We start from the raw sequence: 20,360 nt of genomic DNA on the forward strand, positions 1-20,360 counted from the left end.
TCACAAGAGAACTTCACACTGTGTGTGGTAACTGTGTTGCCAGGCAATTGGTTAAAGCAAACCAGGCAATCAGGCAAAGCAGACTTGAGTTCTACTGTGACAGGAGCTGGAGAGATGGCCCCCACCCTGCACCCCCCACTTTGGTGTTTTTCAGACAAGAGTTTCTCTGTGTAGTCCTGGCTGTCATGGAACTTGCTCTGTAGACAAGGCTGTCCTCAAACTCAGAGAGGTCTGCCTGCCTGCAGTTGAGCATCTGTGCTGCCATTGCTTGGACAAGGCTCACCTCCAGAGAGCACTTGCTGACCTTGCACAGGGCCTGGCTTGGTGCTGAGCACTCATCCATGTGGTAGCTCACAAAACCTTGTGAATTCAAATTTAAGGGGGATCCAATGCCATTTTCTGGCTTTCATGGTCACCAGGTACACAGCGCACACACAGATATGTAGACAAAGCACTCTACAATAAACAAACTAAGAAGGTTGCATGCAATGGCACTGTTGTCTCCTTTGAACTAGCATCCTAGTTTTTTAGTGAAAAGCTTTCAACAGACTGCCAAGTCTTCTGTCTCAAAGGACCATTTTTAGTGTAAATTCACTGCCAGGCAAAGGTATTTCTTTTTTTTTCGGAGCTGGGGACCGAACCCAGGGCCTTGCGCTTGCCAGGCAAGCGCTCTACCACTGAGCTAAATCCCCAGCCCCGCAAAGGTATTTCTAAAAGCTCGAGCCAGCTTTTCTGTTCAAGGTGACAAAATCCTGTTATGTTCTATAAAAATTACCAAGTAATACAACATTTAGGAAAACTGCACAATTCGTGCTTGGATTTTCAACAAAAATTCCTGTTCAGATCTAGGTTTATAATAAGCCAATCTTCAGGCAAAGTGGTAAAACAGAACTGGATAGTTATTTAATAATTCTGGCTAGGCACAGTGGATCCAATTTGTAATCCCAATAGCTCGGAAGTAGCTCAGCCTCAAATCTGAGGTCTGTCTGCTATATTCACTAAAATTTTATTAAAGGAGAACAACTGCTGCCTAGGAAAAGATAATACCCCACTAACGGAAACAAAGGATCATTCTACAGTGAGTGCTTGCCATCAACCACACACACAAACAAATTTAGGCTGGTTCCAGACCAGGGCTGATCTTTCTGCCTCTGCCTCCTAAGAGCCAAGATTATGTTGGTGTGCTGACACACACAGCACCACATGATGTCATTTTCTGAAGGGCTCTAACCTCTTCCTTCATGGATTATCCTTTTGATTTGGGACTCCCAGCACCTGTCAGACTAGGGTTCTACATGACCAGCAGGAGCATCGATCATCGAGGCTTTGGAGCTGCGCACATTGCAACAGCTCAGTGCAATGGCCAACGTGCACTTAGATGGTTTCCAAAGACTCTTGTACTAAAGAGCTGACATTTCTCACTCCCTCACCCTGGATATCCATCTATTTTCTTCTCCCCTTGTTTGTTTGTTGGGCAAGGTTTAGCTTCTCTATACCCAGGCTGACCTCAAGTCAAAATTTCCCTGCCTCAGCCCTTCAAGAGTTTAGATTCTGAGCATAATACTCTTGGCTCCTATTCATTCTCTCTCTCTCATTCATTCATTCATTCATTCATTCATTCATTCATTCATTCATTCATTCATTCTCATATTCCCTCCTCCCGGCAAATCTCTGCAGGGTTTTTTTGTGTAGCCCTGGCTGTCCTTCCTTGAACTCCCTTTGTAGATCAGGGTGGACTTGAATGCAAAGACCTGCCTGCCTCTGCCTCCTGAGTGCTGGGATCAGAGGTTAGCATCACTGCTGCCCTGACCTATTTTCTGTTTCTACAGAGTTCTGTGACCCATAAAGGAGCTCACACTTATGTGACGCTTTACGACACACAATGCAATGTCTCTCACAAAGCAACTTCTATCACAAAGACCCAGAGTTACCATGAGTCAATTGGACACAGTACCTTCGTCGTGGTGGTGGGGTGGGAGATCTGCGCCGCCGAGGAGGTGGGGGAGGAGGGGGAGGAGGGGCTGGAGAAGGAGATCGTCGTCTTCTGGCAGGAGGTGGGGAAGGACTTCTCCTCCTTCTACTACTAAACAAGAAATTAGAATTATCCTCAGTCGGTGACATTCATAATTTAAATCCCTCCAGGAAGCATATTTCCAGTGGTTAACTAACCCAGAGCATAAACTTATTTATGTTTTGCTTTTGGTATGAGTAAAAGACAGCTTTGTGATGTTAGCTTCAGGCAAAAACACACATTTGGTTATGACATAAACCACCCAACAGAGGGAGGAAAAGAAAATAAAAAAACTGACACTAGAACATTTATTTTAGTTGGGACACAAATAATAATCAGTTGGGAAACTTATCCGAGATTTTTGTGAACCACTTGAGGGCTAAGTTCAGCCAAGCTGTGTTTTGAAAAGGTTTTTCAATTGACTTTGATTCTTCATGAGAAACACTTTGATGTAACAGACACCAAACTACTTAAGACACCAATCTGGAAGCCCTGGCTTAGAGCGGCCCCTCCTCCACAGCACAGAGACTGAGGGAAGCCCAGAGGGACTGCACACACTAGGTGACTGCTCTATCTCCAACCTTCACACTCTTATCGCTAAGAAAGATAAGTCCCATCACTGAAAACCGACTGGGCATTACACCCACCAATGCCCTAAAGACAAACCACAAACTTGTCTCAAGTACTAGAGCCACTCTGGGAGTAATGTGGTTAAAAGGACATTCAAGAACCAAATACAACAATTCTGAGTTCTACAATAAACCTCCGACACAAGCCACATACCAAGTGCCACATATTAACAAACTAGAAGCAACCTCACAAAAGACTTAAATGACAGTTAAGCCAGTTTGTCACCATTGACAAAGGAGAAAGGAGTCAATGCAAACGGTCCTTGGCTCCTTGTCCAGCCAGCGCTGACACTGTAAGCCCAGCTCAGTTTCTAAAGCTTACCACACTCTTCAGAACCCACTACCACATTCAATCTCCAACCGGATTTGATTTAGGTTTGCTGGTGATGTGTGATTAGTACTTCATATTAACATTTACATAAACACTCAAAATTATACTTAAATTTTATCCTCTCTAATGTCTGACACTGAGTCAGGCGACTACGGCGCATACCTTTAATCCCAGTACCTGGAAGACAGAGGTAGGTGGATCTGTGTTTGAAGTCAGTCTGATCTACATAGCAATTTCCAGGACAGCAAGGGCTACACATAAAAACCCTGTCTCAAAACCAAAATTCAACAAATGGGGGTAGAGGGAGAAAGCCAGGGTTGATAAGATAAGCTAAGCAGATTGCCACTGAGCCTGAAGAAAGGAAGAGTTCGACTCCCAGGATCCACACGGTGAACAGTGAACCAGTTCCTGCAAGTGTCCTCTGACCTCCAACAGGTACACGGTGGCACATGTGGAATCACACATATCCATGACAAATAAAAATACAATGATGACTTTAAATAAGTCACTCCCTACTGAGTCTAAAGACCCAGAATTCCCAGATTAAAAAATAATCTAAAGCCAACTCCTCACACAGATCTTGCACCATTTATCTGGCGTGGTAAAAACAAAAACACACACACCAAAGCAACTTAAGGCTTCCTCCAGACATAATGTGTCCGTGAGCGGGGAACTAGGTAAACTTGGTATGGAACCCTAATTTGCAAACACAGTGTCTAACCAACCTTTTAGTCACTGGCGACTGCCATCGCTTTCCCATCTGCATCCTGAGAGCAGTGGAGAAAAACAAATGTCAAGAATTCCACTCATGCAAATTAAATCCTTCTTGTGGAAGCACTTTTTAAAGCTTCAAAAAGTCTGGAATTAATGCTACAATTTAATTGCTCTATTCATGCATAAATAAGGCAATCACTCAAAACTTGTCTGGTTTTAATGTTAACTACCAACAGCAAGAAAAGCCAAACTAACCAAAAGAGCCCAAACCAACCATTGCCTATAAGTTCTGACACCAAAAATCTGCCCAATTCTAAAGTAATTTTGGGGCCCAAGCTATAAATTACAGTTTCAACCCAACCACAGATCAGTCAAAACCATTAATGAAGACTGTTACCGAGGGGAAGTCTCTTTTTGGCGCTTTCGAGGTGATGGAGAGGCACTCCGAGAAGGAGAATGTCTCCGCCGCCTGCCTACCTCACCATTCTTCACATGGGATCTCTTGGGCCGCTCATCTTCTGAGGTGGAAGAGGAGCCAGAGTCTGTAATCACAGAGCAAAGAACAACAACAAAATATCACACACACACACACACACACACACACTCTCTCTCTCTCTCACACACACACACACACACACACACACACACACACACACACACACACACTCACTCTCTCTCTCTCACTCTCCCTCACTCCCAGCCCCCTGTACACTTTACACTGCATGCTCAAGGTCCTGGGTTCTACACCCAGCACTGGAGAAAATGTTACTTAGAAGTTAAGACTCAATGACAAGGCATTTACCTAGTATGGCATGAAGCCATGAGTTCAATTCTCAGTACCATTAGGACAATCTAATCAGTACAATTAGTGACAGTCAACAGCTCACAACCAGCAGAAAACTAGCAAACCTAAGACTAGTATATCTCAAGAGTCCTGAGACCTGTATGGCTCTCTTAGGAAAGGAATCTAGGGACGTAAATGAATCAGGCTTGTAGGTGCACGCGCACATCTGAGGACAGGGATGTGGAGGAAGGAGAATCTCAAGTTCAACATCAGCCTCAGCATCACAACAAAACTCTAGTGAATTTTTTCTCAATTAATAAAGTAAAGCTTCTAAAGAACCTAAGGGCTGATGTTGTAACTAGCGGTAAAGCACATGCCCAGCATGAGAAGGCCCGGGGTCACACACTAGTAGCAAAAGAACAACAAATCACCAATATGCCACTTGAAATAGAAAATAAAACTGCTACTGTGGGGTTGGGGATTTAGCTCAGTGGTAGAGTGCTTGTCTAGGAAGCGCAAGGCTCTGGGTTCGGTCCCCAGCTCCGAAAAAAAGAACCAAAAAAAAAAAAAAAAAAAAAAAAAAAAAAAAAAAAAAAAAAACCCAGGCTACTGTAATTACAACTATAGCTGAGTGAGGGACAGGGTGTGGCTGCTAGGAGAGAGCTTGCCTTAGCACATAGGAGACTCTGGGAATCCATCCCCAGTACTGCATAAACTGAGTACAGTGGTGCAAAGCTGGACTCTCAACATTAGGGGGTGGAGTAAAAAAACCACAAGTATAAGGTCGTTTTTGCCTAAACAGCAAGTTAAAGGCAAGCCTAGGTTACACGGAATCCTTTCTTAAAACCCAAAACCAAACACATAAAACCCAAATAAGTAACACAAGAACAGAGCCTCTGGCTTAAGACATTAGGCTTCTGCTCCCCCCGCTCTTTACTTATTTACTCTATGTGAGTACACTGTCGCTGTCTTCAGACACATCGGATCCCATTACAGATGGTTGTGAGCCACCATGTGATTGCTGGGAATTGAACTCAGGACCTCTGGAAGAGCAGTCAGTGCTCTTAACCACTGAGCCACCTCCCCAGCCCACCCTTCCTTCCTTCCTTTTTTTTTTTCCTTTTTTTCGGAGCTGGGGACCGAACCCAGGGCCTTGCGCTTCCTAGGCAAGCGCTCTACCACTGAGCTAAATCCCCAACCCCCCTTCCTTTCTTTCTTGTTTGTTTGTTTGTTTTTTTCGGAGCTGAGGACCAAACCCAGGGCCTTGAGCTTGCTAGGCAAGAGCCCTACCCCCATCCTTTCTTTTTAATCTAACAATCAGAACTATAGTGAGTTCCAAGCCAGCCACAACTACAGAGTGAGGTCAAACAAAAATAAAAACCAAATAGCCACAAGCCACAATAAATGAAAGAGAGTCATAAAAACTAGTATGGTCTTCTAAACTACAGACTCCTGATATAGAACAGAACTGCAGAACTGCCTAGTAGACTCATACTAGGAATAAATTAGTCTTCCAATTTCATTCTGTTTTCCTATTGTACTCTAGATCAATTACCTTTTGTTTGGTTTGTCTCTGAGACAGGGTTTCTCTGTGTAGCCCTGGCTGTCCTGGAACTCACTCTGTAGACCAGGCTGGGCTCAAACTCGAGAGATCCACCTGCCTTTGTCTCCAGAGTGGTAGGATAAAAGGTGTGTGCTACCACCACTTGGGTCCAATTACCTTATATTTAACAATGTTGAGAATAAAGCTCAGAGTTTTGTACATAGTAAGCTATACTCTACCAGAGCCACATTCCTAACCGGATTTATTACCTACCTAACAATAGAATAATTTAAAAGCAAAACTTAAAGGCTTAAAACAAGAGATGCCTAGTGCTCAACTGAGACCTATAGCGCAAACACAATCCATGAAGGCAAACACTCAGACCCTCAGCAGTTAAGAGAGTTGGCTGCTTCGGTTTGATCCCCATCCCCCACGTGGTGGCTCACAGTGTCCACCATCCATGTTCTCACTGGATCTGATGCCCTGTCTTCTGGTTTCTTTGTGGGGGCCAGATATAAACATGGTGGGAACAATGCATGCAAGTAAAACACAAATATGCATAAAATTTTAAAGGGGGTGGGGGGAACACCAGGGTCTCATGTAGTCTAGGCTGGTCTCAAATTTACCACACAGCCAAGAGTAACTGGACTTCGCCCTCCTGCCTTCACCTTCTGAAGGACAGCATCGTAGGAGTCTTCCTGTTCGCTCTTCTGGGGACTCTCACTATGTAGCCTTCACTGGCCTCACACTCTACAGGAACTCTCCTGCCCTAGCTTCCCAGTGCTACGGTTATCACAAGTCTGAGAGTACAAAGTATTTGCTTGTTGTCCATACCAGATGAAGACTGCTGGTTCTGTCGTCTATATTGTCGCCTCTGCTGCACAGAATCAGCTGCAGCCATTTTGCTGCCTTTGTCTTCCTCTGAAAGATGGGTATGTTTGGAAAGTGCTTCTTAGTTAGACACAGGAAACGTAGTGCAGTACAACACAACAGGCACTCGGCTACACTACCACAGGTCAGTCTAGGAGACATCAATTCTGCAAACACTCCAGCTAGCTGTCAAGACCCCAAATTATGTCTAAACACTGAAGAAAAAGAATGAGGTTTAGACCAAACAGAGCACAGTTAAAGGCTGGAGCTGGGAATCTCAGAAAGTCTATGTGATGTCACTTTCAGCTCTTCCCTACTGTGGTGTCCTGTACAATGAATCTCCAACCCCAGGGAATAGTCACATATGGAAGGAAAGATAAAAACCATCTCCAGAAAGTCAATACAACTTACCAGACTCAGACAGCTCCACTTTTCTAGGCTTGGGTGCTGGAGAAGGTGACTCTCTTTTCTCAGTGCCTTTATGTTTTGTCACTAAAAAATATAGAAAAAAAACCTCACACAATAAAAAGAACAATGTTTTAATAGTACAAGAATGGGTCAGACTCTTCACATGAAAAATTTAACACAGAAAGCCTCAAAAACTAGTCCTACAGGGCTAGCGAGAACCCCGCACTGACTGCTCACGGCCCACACAGTAAAATCAGCTGGAGGCACACACTTGTAACCCAGGACCCCAAGCGCAGTGGGAGGTGAGGATGCGGAACCAACCTGCAAGTTTGTGGCCCACCTAGCCTGAATACACACAGCAGCAGAGAGTAGGGAGACCCTGCCTCAACAAGGTAGAAGAGAATCATCAACTCTCAAAAACTGTTTTAAAAACAAAAACAATTATGTTGCTCTCTAGGGACTGGAGGCCTTGGCTCAGTGGTCAAGATTGAACTCTGCTCTTGTAAAAGATGAGTGTGGCCCCCACCACCCACACTGGTGGCTCACAAACACAGGTGACTCCTGTTCCAGGGGATCTTGTGCCTCTGGTTTCCAGGGGCACTTGCAACCAACTCCATAGGCCCAACCCCCACTTGTACATTAAAAAAATGTCTTTGCCTTGATGGACACATGCATACCAGACGTGGGAACATGCATATTTGCAAACATGCACAACTCATTCACATAAAATAATGGTAATAACTTAAAAACCTTGGGCAACCAGTTCCAAATCTCCAGCCTTTCCCAAGAGAACTACAGGAGACTCTCGGAAGTCTCCTTCAGTGGAGCAAAGGTGGGGTTGGGATGCTGTTCCAAACCAAACAAAAGGCAAAGGCAAAGGCAAAGGCAAACACACACACACACACACACACACACACACACACACACACACACACACACACACACACGTACGTATGTACGTACGTACATTCAGTGCCAGAGCTTGTCTGGCAGGAAAAAGGAAACCAAGATGGACCAGGGTGCTCTTCCTTCAAGGCCCCCCCCACTGCAGGAGTCTCCATTCTTAATTTTCCTTAATGAACCTACCTACACCTGCTCTACTTTAAAGACTAAAACTCACGCAGGAAAAGTTACTTGGTCTAGGAAAGAGTATTTGGCTATCTAACCAAGAGGCCAAAGGCTCCTTAGCCACACAAAATCTTCACCATACCCAGAAGATGTTAAAGACTAAGAGTGAAGAAGGGGCTCTCCCTAAAGCCCAAGAGAAAGGAAGGGGTTGGGGCTGCCCGTACAGCATAAGACAGCCAGACCAGATTTAAGTTCCCACGAGGGAAATTGGTTTTCTAAAGTAGAATCACTCTGGTGAGAGAATGAACCACACAAGGACCTCATATCAACTGGAAAATTATGGTATGTCTTTTGAAAACTTCCTGGGACATATATACCTGGGTTTTGTTTTGAATCAGGTCTCATTACCTAGTCCTGGTTGGCCTCAAGTTCACAGTGATCCTTCTGCCTCAAACTCCAGAGAACCAGGATTACACACATGAACCACCAAACCCAGATATGTATACTAATAAACACTGTTGCTAAAATAAGATTCTATTCATTCTCATACCCCCTTTTAGAAGAGTTCTTTGGAAGCTTTAAGTAAAATTACATCACCACATTGAGAAACACAGAGACAACTGAGCAAACTGGGACTAGGAACCCAAGACTCTGTGTTCAGGACACTGATCTCACGACCATTCTCTCCTCTTAGGAGCACCCATGGGGCTGTTCAGATGGCTCAGCCATAGTTAAGAGCACCCGGATTTGGTTCCGACCATCCACACAGCAGCTTATAATTAGCTTTAATCCACTTCCAGGGGATGGATCTGGGGTCTTCTGAACTGTGGACACCAGGTACATATGTGGTACTCTCACAGATATGCAGAAAAACCCTCATGAGCGTAAAATAAATCTTGAATACAACCAAGTATATAAAAATATAATCATTACTTTTACCATGGATTGACTTCAAAGGCCACTTGAAAAGGCCCATCAAAGAAACAAACCCTTAAGGCTTAGTTGTTTTATATACTAAATGAATTTTGATAAACTGATTAGAATAGTTATGACTTATTTAATACTATAAATCCTGTCACAGACACCAGGACATAGCCATGAGAACTGGATCTAACACTCTCTGCTAGAGTACTCAAAGAGGAAATCACTATTGTAACTTCCCGGCAAGCCCTGTGTCCCTGAGTTACATTCTTGTACTTGACAACCCCAACTAGTAGTTATTTGGACAAACTACTGAATTGGGCACAGAGTGTTGAACACCTGACATTCTAAAATTCATAAAGTAACAGCGGCTGGAGTGATGCTCAGTGCAGTGGTCAAGAGCATTTGCTGCTCTTACAGAGGATGTAATTTGGTTTGCGGTACCTGCATGAGTAGCTCAGCCACGTTTAACTGCAGCTCCAGAGTGGATGCATCTTCTGGCCTGTAGACACCTGCATAGTGTGTATATATTCCCTACCACAGAACACATTACTGACAGGACTGCCAGTCTAGATTACATAAAGACTTTATAGACACAAATTGAAACCAAACAAAAGCCCCCACACCCCCCACCAAAGTTACTATCTCAAAGGACCAAAGTGGCTTGTTTGGCTGTAAGAAAATGTAGTGGTTATCCCTACAGGATAAATTGGTGCATGTTAGTTACGGAATAAAATAACTAAACTGTAACACTGCTTTTATATATCGAGACAAGATCTGGCCTCAAACTGGCTATGTAATACTGGAATGAAAAAAAAAAAAAGAACTGCGCCCTCAGCGGATGGTGGTGGAGCACCTTTATAATCCCAGTACTTGGGAGGTGGAGGCAGAGGCAGAGAGAGGCAGAAAGAGGCAGGAGGAGCTCTAAAGCCAGCCGGGTCTACAGAGTTCCAGCACAGCCAGGGCTACACAGAGAAACTGTTTCAGGGGGACAGGGGTGGGGTGCACTGTCACATGGAGCCAACATTACATATTTTGTTAAAAAAGTGTGAATAAACACATGGGAAAGTTCATCCTGACTCAATGTCTCAGTAAGTCTTTAGTACTATTTACAGCATACGCTTTATCCTTTAACCCTTGAGATAAAAGCATTACTACAAGTAACATTTTCTGTATTTTTCTAAATGAGATTTTTCCTTTTACTGTTATGTTAATAGTGTTTTAATAATTCAAAGAACAAATCATTCTAGCATGAAGTCAGAAATCCGAGACCAACTCTAAAACCAGAATCTTAAAACATTTCAACAGTCCTATTAATTATTAATCTCAGATTGCCCAAAAGATAACTTGTCACATAGGAAAATACATGAAGCATTCACAGAGCACAATTTAGCTGATTTAAAAGGGACAAGCTGTGGCAGGACACTTGACTCAGAACAAGTTCATGCAGTACTCAGATCATGACTGATTCAAAGTTGCTTCAAAACACCCTCAGAAGGGACTGTGAACTGTGCTCAATGACTGACCACCAAATCCCACTGCTCTTCTCTCCTTACTCCTAGTTCATTAACCCATTATCAACAACAGATCCTAAGATGGCCAGCTAACATCTCCTCAGGAACTCCACACTATAGGAGTGCCCCTGCCCTAAGTACCCAGAGACCCCAACGTGGGCATTTCTGATCACAGTACCTAGTGGAGAAGCCAAACAACTTCCTCATTCCACCCTCCATCTTCCTCCCTAGTCACCAGAGACATCCCTCAGTGGAGCAGCAACTCAGCAATTCTCACTGCGCAGTAACAGGAATGGACACTTAAACTCTTACTAACTGTGGCTAAGTCACTCGATCAAAGAACCTGACTACTGTGGTCTTCTGTAGCTGTCAAATCTCAACACTACGGTCACATCCACAGAGCTCAAACCTATTTAGAGCTTCAGTGGACATAAAACAGACTAAACTGCCCACAGTGTAACTGTCTGGTTAAAGAGGCTGCTCCTTGCCTCAAGCCTACAAGAACACACAACAGGTCCCGCTGCCCACAACCGTGTCTCCTGAATGCAGTTATCTATGACACGTGTGCAAGGCCCACATCAGAGCAGGAGCCTGGCACCTGTGCAGGCTCATAAGTCGGTAACTAATAAGTTCCAACAATGGCCATATTTTAATAGTTAACTCCTTCAGTTCAGGTAGAATAAAATAACTTCTATATAATCTAAATGAAAAAAAAATGTATTTTCCAAAATAATTGTGGGAACTCTGAACAGTTTTTTTCTTCAGAGAGCTTTCTAGCTCTAAACACAAGAAATGTTTATGCGTGTAAATGTCATAGGAAAGACAAGTGAGCGAGAGCAATGAGTACTAGATTAGGACATGGTGATGGACTCAAAGAGAGGCTGAAATGTGCTCATTTTTATATAAAATTAATACAACGCATGCTAAAAAATAGTTAAATATCACACATTTGGTTACTGAATGAACTTGATGTTAAAATTAAGTAATGATCTGTACTTTAGTTTTTATGGTTTGCCATTTTTAGCAGGTTCTCTTCCCACAGCTATCCCTCGGTGGAACAGGTGGAACGCACAGCTTGACTAGGCCTTGTGGTGCTCCCTTGTTATCCAGGCACTTTGGGCAGTCAGTGGGCTCAGAACACCACTCTCGAAAACCCCAACCCTCTCACCCCCCCTCCACTCACCTTTCAGGCTGCCCCTATTTCTCCAGCCCTAGCACCAAAGGCACCACCGGAATGGATCCTCTCCCTTTTCTTCACGTGTGCTTAGTGCTAAATAAAGCAAACCCCAGCAAACCAGTTTCCACACTGACTAATACACACTCTACTTTGGCTGGCACAACCACAGGCCTCCAGTTCTTCAGAAACCAATCTACTGAACAGAGTAGGGACATCATCTTAGATTGTAAATCCATAAATCAATCAAAGAAATAAAGCAAATCAACCTTGAAGGGGACACCATGTCCTTCCCCTGGGAGCATAACTGTGACCAAAAATAACAACAGACACAAAGTCTGCAAATAAGATATTAAACAAAAGCCTTAAGCAGAGGTGTGGGGAGGGAGGGTGGAAAATAGTTAACTGATCGGTCTCAATAAAACGAACCTTTACAGTAAGAACACACGCTTCAATTTGTTACCCCACTCAAACAGCCTCAACCGAGCTATGATCTGTGCCACCTGTGCATAGAGGACAATGAGGAAAAAAAGCATCTTTACATATTGTCCCATTTCAGCCAAGCCCATTCAGTGTCACATAGAAAGTACTGCCCAGCCTATTCTGGTGGAAGGTAGGTACAAGTGGGCTCACCCAGATGCCAAAGGGAACAAAGTGCGTTGTGTTTGTACCTTTACCCGAGGTTCTTCCTGGAGACACAGACACACGACTTTTTCTTGCACGGTTTGACTGCTGGGGAGTTGGGGAATGGCGAGTTTTGGGTGGCGGAGTTGCTGGAGATGACGGCCGGTGCCTTCGCCTCGGAGGACTTGCCGAAGGTGATAACCTACGAGTTTTCCGAGGAGGGCTGGATGTCCTCTTGGGAGGCTTCTTTGGCGGTGACCGGGAACGAGATGAAGAGGACGACGAGCTACTTCCAGACAGCGATGCGGAAGAACGTCTCCTTCTGTGGAAAAAGCACTCACTTCACTACCTGCGTCCCTTTGAAGAGTGACTTCACAGTATGTACAATATGCACAGAAACACAGCTAGTTCTTTTAATCCAACTTTTGAGTTTATGTAGCTAAGTACATAAATTACTTCAAAAATATTGGAAACAAAACCATAACCTAGGACAGGAAACAGCTATCTCTGAGAGTAAAACACATAACTCCTGATTGTGTTTGAGCTATGAATGCTATAATCCAGTAACCAAGCAGCCCCTTCCAGAAGGGAATACTGGGGTTATGGAGTTTGCACAACTTTGAGGGTGAGAGACAGAGACAGTGAGAGGGAGAGAGTATTGTTCATTCAGAGTGATGTCTAGCAGCTTTTAAGTTTCACTAAAAAATATGTGCAAGATTTGAAATTCATTTAGCTACATAAACTTAGAAGTAGGGGCCTCTCGAATTCTGCAGCAAAATCTGTGGTTAAGTTCTGTTGCAATTACGTGTACCTGCAGAATTCACCTTTGGCAGAAGAATTCCTGAGAACCTGAAAAAAAGAAACCCTACCTTAAGTGTGAGATTAAAAACTGGCTGAAAGGGAATCTTACACAATCTTCAAAATACCGTGACTGCTACATCGCTTAGTGCGCACTACTGAGACATGCTGTTCGCCAAACTCCAGTGGAAGAAACTGGTCTCTCTCCCTAAGGGAGCACCGACATCACTTCTTCCTGAAGCAGAAGGATCAATCTGAAGAGTGTGATGCCTGGAATTTCACCACATTGTCTGTCCTGTCCACCAGCCGCACCAGCAACTTTGCACGCTCAAGTTCTGATCCCTCGATAACGATCCCAGAGAATGGTATTGCAGTTGTTCTGTTGTTAAAAGTATGGGTCTAAAATGCTACCTGTGAAGATGTAACTTGAAGGAGCTTACTGGGGATTTTCCCATTTTCTAGTTTGTCCGGTTGTCTATAAAGAACATTAACTCAACAGCTTTTCCCAGGGCTAGGAGTGCACTTCCAAGGTGGAGCACACAATCAGGCCAAGTGAGGCCCTAGTTAAACTAGCAGCAACAAGGAAAAATAGAAACCCAAGTTCTATACAAAGCAGAGTTGAAAAGCAAGCTCAGGCAACAAACCAACAAGGCAGAAAAACTCTGTTCTTGTGCATCAGGCCTCCACTTTGGGTAAGGTTAGGTATATCTTATTATGACACTAGTAATGGCTTTATCTAGGAATGGGATTATGGGAACTGTCCTTTTATGGTTCCTCTGTCTGAGTTGTTACTAAAAGTTTCATTACAAAGTGTGGCAGACGAGTTACTGGCAGTTGTGAGCCCCTGATGTGGGTGCTGGGACCTAAACTCCAGTCTTATGGAAGAGCAGCAAATGCTCTTAAGCACTGAGCCATCTCTCCAGCTCCCTCAAACAACAGTTTTGATACATATATTTTTTATACCACTATATTCTAACCACCACAGTTCCCAATATCCTGATTTCTAAAAAGGAACTGAAGTAAAACAGATGCCTGTCTGCTTTAGAAGACCTTTGAATGCTTTATGACTATCTGTTTGTTTGAATACTGGCAAAAGGATAAATAAATTACATAAACAACAAAAACAACAACAACAACAATAACAACAACAACACCACCACTACCACCACCACAGTATGGCAGGCAGAGATGGCTTAGCAGGTAAAGCATTAGTGTCTCTCTAGGACATTGGCTCCCAGCACCATCAGGTGGCTAACAACTGCAGGTTACTGCAGATCCAAGGGATCTGGAGGCCTCTGCACTCACATGCACATAACCACACGCAGACACACACCTACACATAATTCAAAATACATCTTTTTAGAAAAAAGAAAGACACTGTAAAAGTACTTGCTCTGCCTGGTGACTCAAGCTCAATCTCCCAGAACCAAAGGAAGAGGAGGACAGACACTGTAATAGCCCACTGACCTCCAGTCGCCAAGTATTTGCACGTGTATGTATACATACAAAGTAAGTTAAGTTCTTAAAACAGACGGCTGGAGATGGAGTTTTTAAACTGGTAAAATAAGCTCGTTAACTCTGTTGTCAGCTGCCTTTCAAAGGGAGGCAGCTTAGGGAAGGATGGCTCAGGGCTTAAGAGAAGCTTCTCCTTTTGCAGAGGACCTGGTTTCAGTTCCTAGCACCCACATGGTAGCTCACAGCCATCTCTAACTCCAGTTCCTGAGGATCCAGCACACTCCTTTGTCTTCTGGGGGCACTTCACACATGTGTTACACAAATGCAGACAAAGTACTTTGTACACACAACACACAGAAAACTTGCCATTTCTTTTTTTGGTGTGAGTGTGTGTATGTGTATAAAACAGAGTCTGTGAAGAGGATGACTTTGAAATTCAGGGCCTTTTCCCTCTACCTCCAGTGTGCTGAAATCACAGGTATGAAACACCATCCTGAGGTCTGTACAGTACCGGGGAAAGACCCCAGCAGGGCAGGGGTTCTCGCATTCGCAGCAAGCATCTTACCAACTGAAGTACACTGCTAGTTCTTAGTCCTTATCCAGAGAAAAGTTTTAGTGAGCTCTCAGAGGCCTAACATACAGAATCAAGAAGACCAGTGACTATTTCTTTCCCAACATTAGATGTCTTTCATAGCTAAACTGTTGCACGTGAAGTGCATCAAGATACTTCGCAGACTCCCTAGTACAGTTTGTTTGCCAGCAGACAAAAAAATTTGCCCCCTAAAATTATACCAAGGATTACCCTAAGTTCCAGGCACCCGACACTAAGAGAGTCTCACCGTCTCCCTGGAGACCTACTCCTCCTGTGCCGTGGTGGAGGAGGCATCCGTCTTGGTGGAGTTCTTCTTCGGGGAGATGGTCGTCGTCTGGGGCTTGGTCGCCTTCTAGGAGAGTATGATCTGCCATAAGAAACAGAATTAGGCCCCAAGGACAAAAAACTTCTTGTCACTAATTTCACCACCACCACACTCATGCAGATTCTTATAGTACACAGCAAACTGGACTTCTCATAAAGAAGCTGACTAGATCAAATGGCCCACAGACACAAAGTCCAGTTGAGACAGCATCTCCTCACTGGCTTAACTGCCGGTCACCTTCGTCCTTAATGTTTTCTGTAACTGTCACTGTTTACTACTTTGGAAACCAGCACACACAACTAAAAGTGCACACCAGTCCGGGGGCAGCAACACACCTTGATCGGGATCTATGTCGCCGTCTGGGTCTCGTATGAGAAGGTGACCGAGAACGAGTCCGGGACCGTGATTTGGAACGTGACCGAGATCTTGGTCGAGTCTTTTCCTTTTCCTTTTTGGAATTTTTTTCTGGAGATGGTTCTTTGGGCTCTGGTACAGGCTCAGGCTTGGGAGCTTTCAAGATGTCACTGTGAAAATAGCATTTTGTTTTGTTCCCCCGACTCTCCTCAGAATTCCATGCCAATTCAATCATTGGCTATCTTTAGAAAGTATTTATGGAGGTTGGGGATTTAGCTCAGTGGTAGAGCGCTTGCCTAGGAAGTGCAAGGCCCTGGGTTCGGTCCCCAGCTCCGAAAAAAAGAACCAAAAAAAAAAAAAAAAGAAAGAAAGAAAGTATTTATGGTGCAAGCTTGATCACCTGGGTTCAGTTCCTCGGAACCCCACAGTGACAATGAAATTAAAGCCACACTCTTAACCATGGGACCTGTCCCTCACTACTAACAGATTAAAGGGTAAAAACAGATGCAGAGCACCATATTTTTTAAAAAAGTTTTCAAAACCTGCAAATACCTCTTGGTTTCAAAGGACAGGTACACATCCTGATTCACTGAGCAACTAAGAATTTATATCCCCTTTTCATGTGTGGGACAAGAACTGTGTCACTGTCAACTGCATGAGTCCAGAAAGCCTGATCCCTGGGAGCCTTTGGAGCCATGAAGGGAAAGAGGCTGACTTGACCAAACAGCCCATAGGCACAAGGTCCAGCTGAGACAGGATCTCCTCATCTCCTCGACCACCAGTCAAGCAATCAGTGGATAGCGCTTTGTAGTGGCCATGGATGGGTGCTGTGTGAGCAGTGTGAGCAGTGTGCACGACTGCAGAGGCTGCGTGCAGTGCTGTGTGGCCTTGTAAGCTATGAGACTGGATGCAGCAGATGCATTGTGCTCAAGAGAAACGCAGCCATGGGGCACAAACGGTTCCCCTGAAGAGGGAGGGTAGCTTTTATTTAGGATATTTTGTACCCCAGTTAACAGAAGTGAATAAATCTCTTTGCATTTGGGGGTAAAGATGTTTAATAGGATATAGGTCAGTGACAAAAACTGCAAAACTCTGGGTTATATCCCCCTATTACAAAAAGAAAACAAAACAAAACAGGAATTTGTCCACAATATATTGTGGCAAGCAGGTAGGAAAATCAATAATTATGATCTATAAAATTTTTGAAACAATATGGAAGATAGGCAGTCACCTCTGGGGCATTTTCCTTATTTCACACACACACACACACACACACACACACACACACAAATTCAGCTTCATTTCCAACACTAACTTTATAATATTAAAAAACTTAAGAAAAGGAAAACTGGTACTTTGCTTTGAAGTTAGCAGTGTCATCTGAGGGGGCACAAACAGCCTGACAAGACTATGTAACAGAGTTAAGAACGTGCCTTGTAGATGTGGCCTCTTGTACTGAAGAGTCTTTCATTCTCACTGATGGTTCTGGGAGCTCTGGAGATTTCTCCTTCTTTTCTGGGGCAGGGGAAGGGCTCCGGCTCTTGGTTCTGTGACGGGGAGATCGAGAGTGACTGCGCTTTCTCTCTCTCCTGACAGGGGAAGATCGTCTTCTAGGGGAAGGAGATCTGGATTTGCGTCTAGGATGAAAGCAATTTTTTCAGATTTTTTAATAATGTAGTTTAGAGTAGACAAAGGGAAAATCAAGGATTAATCTTTTAAGTTACCCAATGTTGTCTGTATCTGAGAAGTTTCACATGGAAACAAGATATCCATTTCATCTACTTGAGAAGGAAAAGGCCAGAGAGAACTAGAAGGACAAGCAAACAGAGGTAACAGCCTCAAGTACCAGTTAGAAGGGGAGGCACGGAGTTGGGCTGGAGGCACCGGTTCTCAACTATTCCCAACGATCACTCAAAGACCAATGCCTCAGACGAAAGTGCTAAAGCAACTCTTCCTTACCAGGAAGTCAGCCCTGTATACCAACGTACCACAGTATAGGTAGCTCCTATCAGAGATGCCCAGGCAGAGCCTCAAGATGCAGGAAAATGGATGGTGCAATACAAGTAGTACGTTCTCAAGAAAAGAGAAATGCCAAATGTTTATTGGCGGGAGCCCCTTCTTCCTTTCTAAGCTGTAGTGCGCCTAATCCAAAAATATTTACTAGTTTTTAAAAACTGTAGTAACGCTAAACGGCAGGGTGGCTTGCGCTCAGCCTTAGAGGCACTCCTTCTGTAAGTTTCCAAACTCAGCACAAACTAAATAACAAAAATATTGCTTCCTCTTTTCTTTACGAATCCCCAATTTATTTTTAAAAGACCTAAGAATGAAAAGCCTGATGGAATTCTCACCTTTTACCACAAATATAGCAGAAGCTGACCGTGGACTTAAAAATGTGAGCCTAACAATAGTCTCATGGGAAGAAAGAAGAAAACAAATAAATGATCTGAAGGTTGGGCTCAGTACAACCATCTAAGAAAAGCAGAACACGGAATTAGGTAAGTATATGAATGCTAACGAGCAGATTTAATAAAAGGGAAATGGAAATAGTCAGAATACAGTACCAACAAAAATCCCAGTGCTTTATTTAAGCAAAGCAATATGAAATCCTCATTTCTACTTAAGAATGAGTAACTCATCTAAATTACAGAGGTGATCACGGGTTTTTTTAAGAGTATCTTAGCATTGCCTGGACTGGCCTAGAAGCCAGCCCTACCCCCACTGCCTCAACCTCCTGGGTAGCTGTATAAAATATGCCAAAGTGCTGGCAAGAAAGGCTCTCTCTAGCCCAGAAGCACACAGCAGCTCTCCAGTAAAGCTCCCCAGGTCTTCAAGCTGGGAGCTTCTGCCAGAGCACCCCTCAGGACCCAAGGCACCTAGAAAACACTGTCCTTGTATCTGTTCTGTCCTACCTTCTTGGGCTGCGAGACCGCTCCCTCTTCTCTCTGCTGCTTTCTTTTTCTTCCTTATCCCTCTTATCTTTATCTTCATCTTGTTTTTTCAGAGACGCCAATTTTTCTTGTTCAATCTGTAAGCACACAGTGAGACGCTAAGAGCCAGCCATCAAAGCACCCCACACTGGCGTGGCAACCACCGCGGCTGGTGCAGGGGGCTCCATGCTCTCAACTTTACTCTTCCAACACTCTTTCCGTTATCCTTTATCATTACTATAAATTTATAGCATTTATTTAAAGTCTGTGACTTTATAATTACTGCCTATGTGAGAACTTGCACATATTTTTTCCATACTTCATTTAAATTCTCTTTTAAGGTAAACTAAACACTAAACAAAACCAAAGATCCCTGCCAATCATCACTGACCTCTGGGAAAAAGCTGCTCTAATTTTCGTGAGAGTGGTAAACCACAACCAGTGTACAGTCACACCACAAGTTAAAAGCTCTCAAAGGAAACAGCTATCCTTAAAGCAAACCATCAGCCTCAAGTCAGTTCAAAAAGGATTACTTGTCTCTGCTTTATCTCTTCCTTCTTCAACTCTAGGAAAGCAGAAGGGATTCCGGCGATATTTTCTTGTGCACTTAACAGCAGAGGCCACAGTTCTCCCATGAACTCTCTAGCATTCTTCCCATTCAAAAATCCAGTCAGGTTGATTTGCATCATTTTGGAATCTGGGTTCTGCGAAAAGACATGACAGGAAGAAAACCAGGTTACTTCAAAACCAACGAACCAACCTGAAACTCACGTAAATTAGTATTTAAGTCTACCATAAGGGGCTTAGGTACATATATACAAATATATATGCTCCCTACTTGCTTCTTGGTGATATAATTTCTAGATAATCAAAATTTCCCTCACTGAACCAAAAGCATTAGAGCAGCCTTTGTGGGTTTCCTTAAGTATTTAGACTGTGTGGCTGTTAGTGGGCCTCATGTAGTTATCAACTTTAAAGACAATCATGGAACAAACACTATACATTCTAGCACTTACTAACAATACTTGCTTGGCTGGAAAACTTGCCCCAACAAGAAGTTGAAAACGTACATAGACACTTCTCTTTACACTACGGTAACTTTCTGTAAACTGTCTATTATCTAGTGTTCAGTTACAAGAACTAACAGGTTATGCATGCAGTCTGTAACATCTGAAGACTAAGCTAGAAGCCTGACTACTGCACATGGAAACCTATTACTAGCAATGCCACAGATGCTCAACTGTCCACAAAACTAGGAGTCAAGATTTCTAAAAGTAATGTGGGTTTTTAAACACTAGGTCTGTTGGTCAAGCAACAA

At 43.6% G+C, this 20,360-nt stretch overlaps 1 protein-coding gene across 50 annotated transcripts in view; it reads right to left on the minus strand.

Annotated features, from left to right (window-relative positions):
- The window catches only part of Srrm1 (serine and arginine repetitive matrix 1), a 32,225-nt gene that overhangs the window by 5,300 nt on the left and 6,565 nt on the right, over positions 1-20,360 (minus strand). For 4 of the 50 annotated variants that reach the window (XM_087549347.1, XM_087549368.1, XM_087549355.1 and 1 more), the window contains 11 exons: positions 19,576-19,746; positions 19,025-19,140; positions 17,549-17,752; positions 16,097-16,285; positions 15,684-15,803; positions 12,639-12,913; positions 7,294-7,374; positions 6,847-6,933; positions 4,083-4,203; positions 3,697-3,738; positions 1,955-2,083 (listed from right to left, as the gene is read on the minus strand). In XM_087549347.1, coding sequence (XP_087405473.1) covers positions 1,955-2,083; positions 3,697-3,738; positions 4,083-4,203; positions 6,847-6,933; positions 7,294-7,374; positions 12,639-12,913; positions 15,684-15,803; positions 16,097-16,285; positions 17,549-17,752; positions 19,025-19,140; positions 19,576-19,746 — 1,535 coding nt within the window. Of the gene's footprint in view, positions 1-1,954; positions 2,084-3,696; positions 3,739-4,082; positions 4,228-6,846; positions 6,934-7,293; positions 7,375-12,638; positions 12,914-15,683; positions 15,804-16,096; positions 16,286-17,548; positions 17,753-19,024; positions 19,141-19,575; positions 19,747-20,360 lie in introns of all 50 variants that reach the window. The other 46 variants (XM_087549366.1, XM_087549352.1, NM_001436833.1 and 43 more) reach the window with 15 other exon arrangements.

The sequence above is a fragment of the Rattus norvegicus genome, chromosome 5, assembly GCF_021556685.1.
Source record: "Rattus norvegicus strain SHRSP/BbbUtx chromosome 5, alternate assembly SHRSP_T2T, whole genome shotgun sequence".
Classification (NCBI taxonomy): Eukaryota; Metazoa; Chordata; class Mammalia; order Rodentia; family Muridae; genus Rattus; species Rattus norvegicus.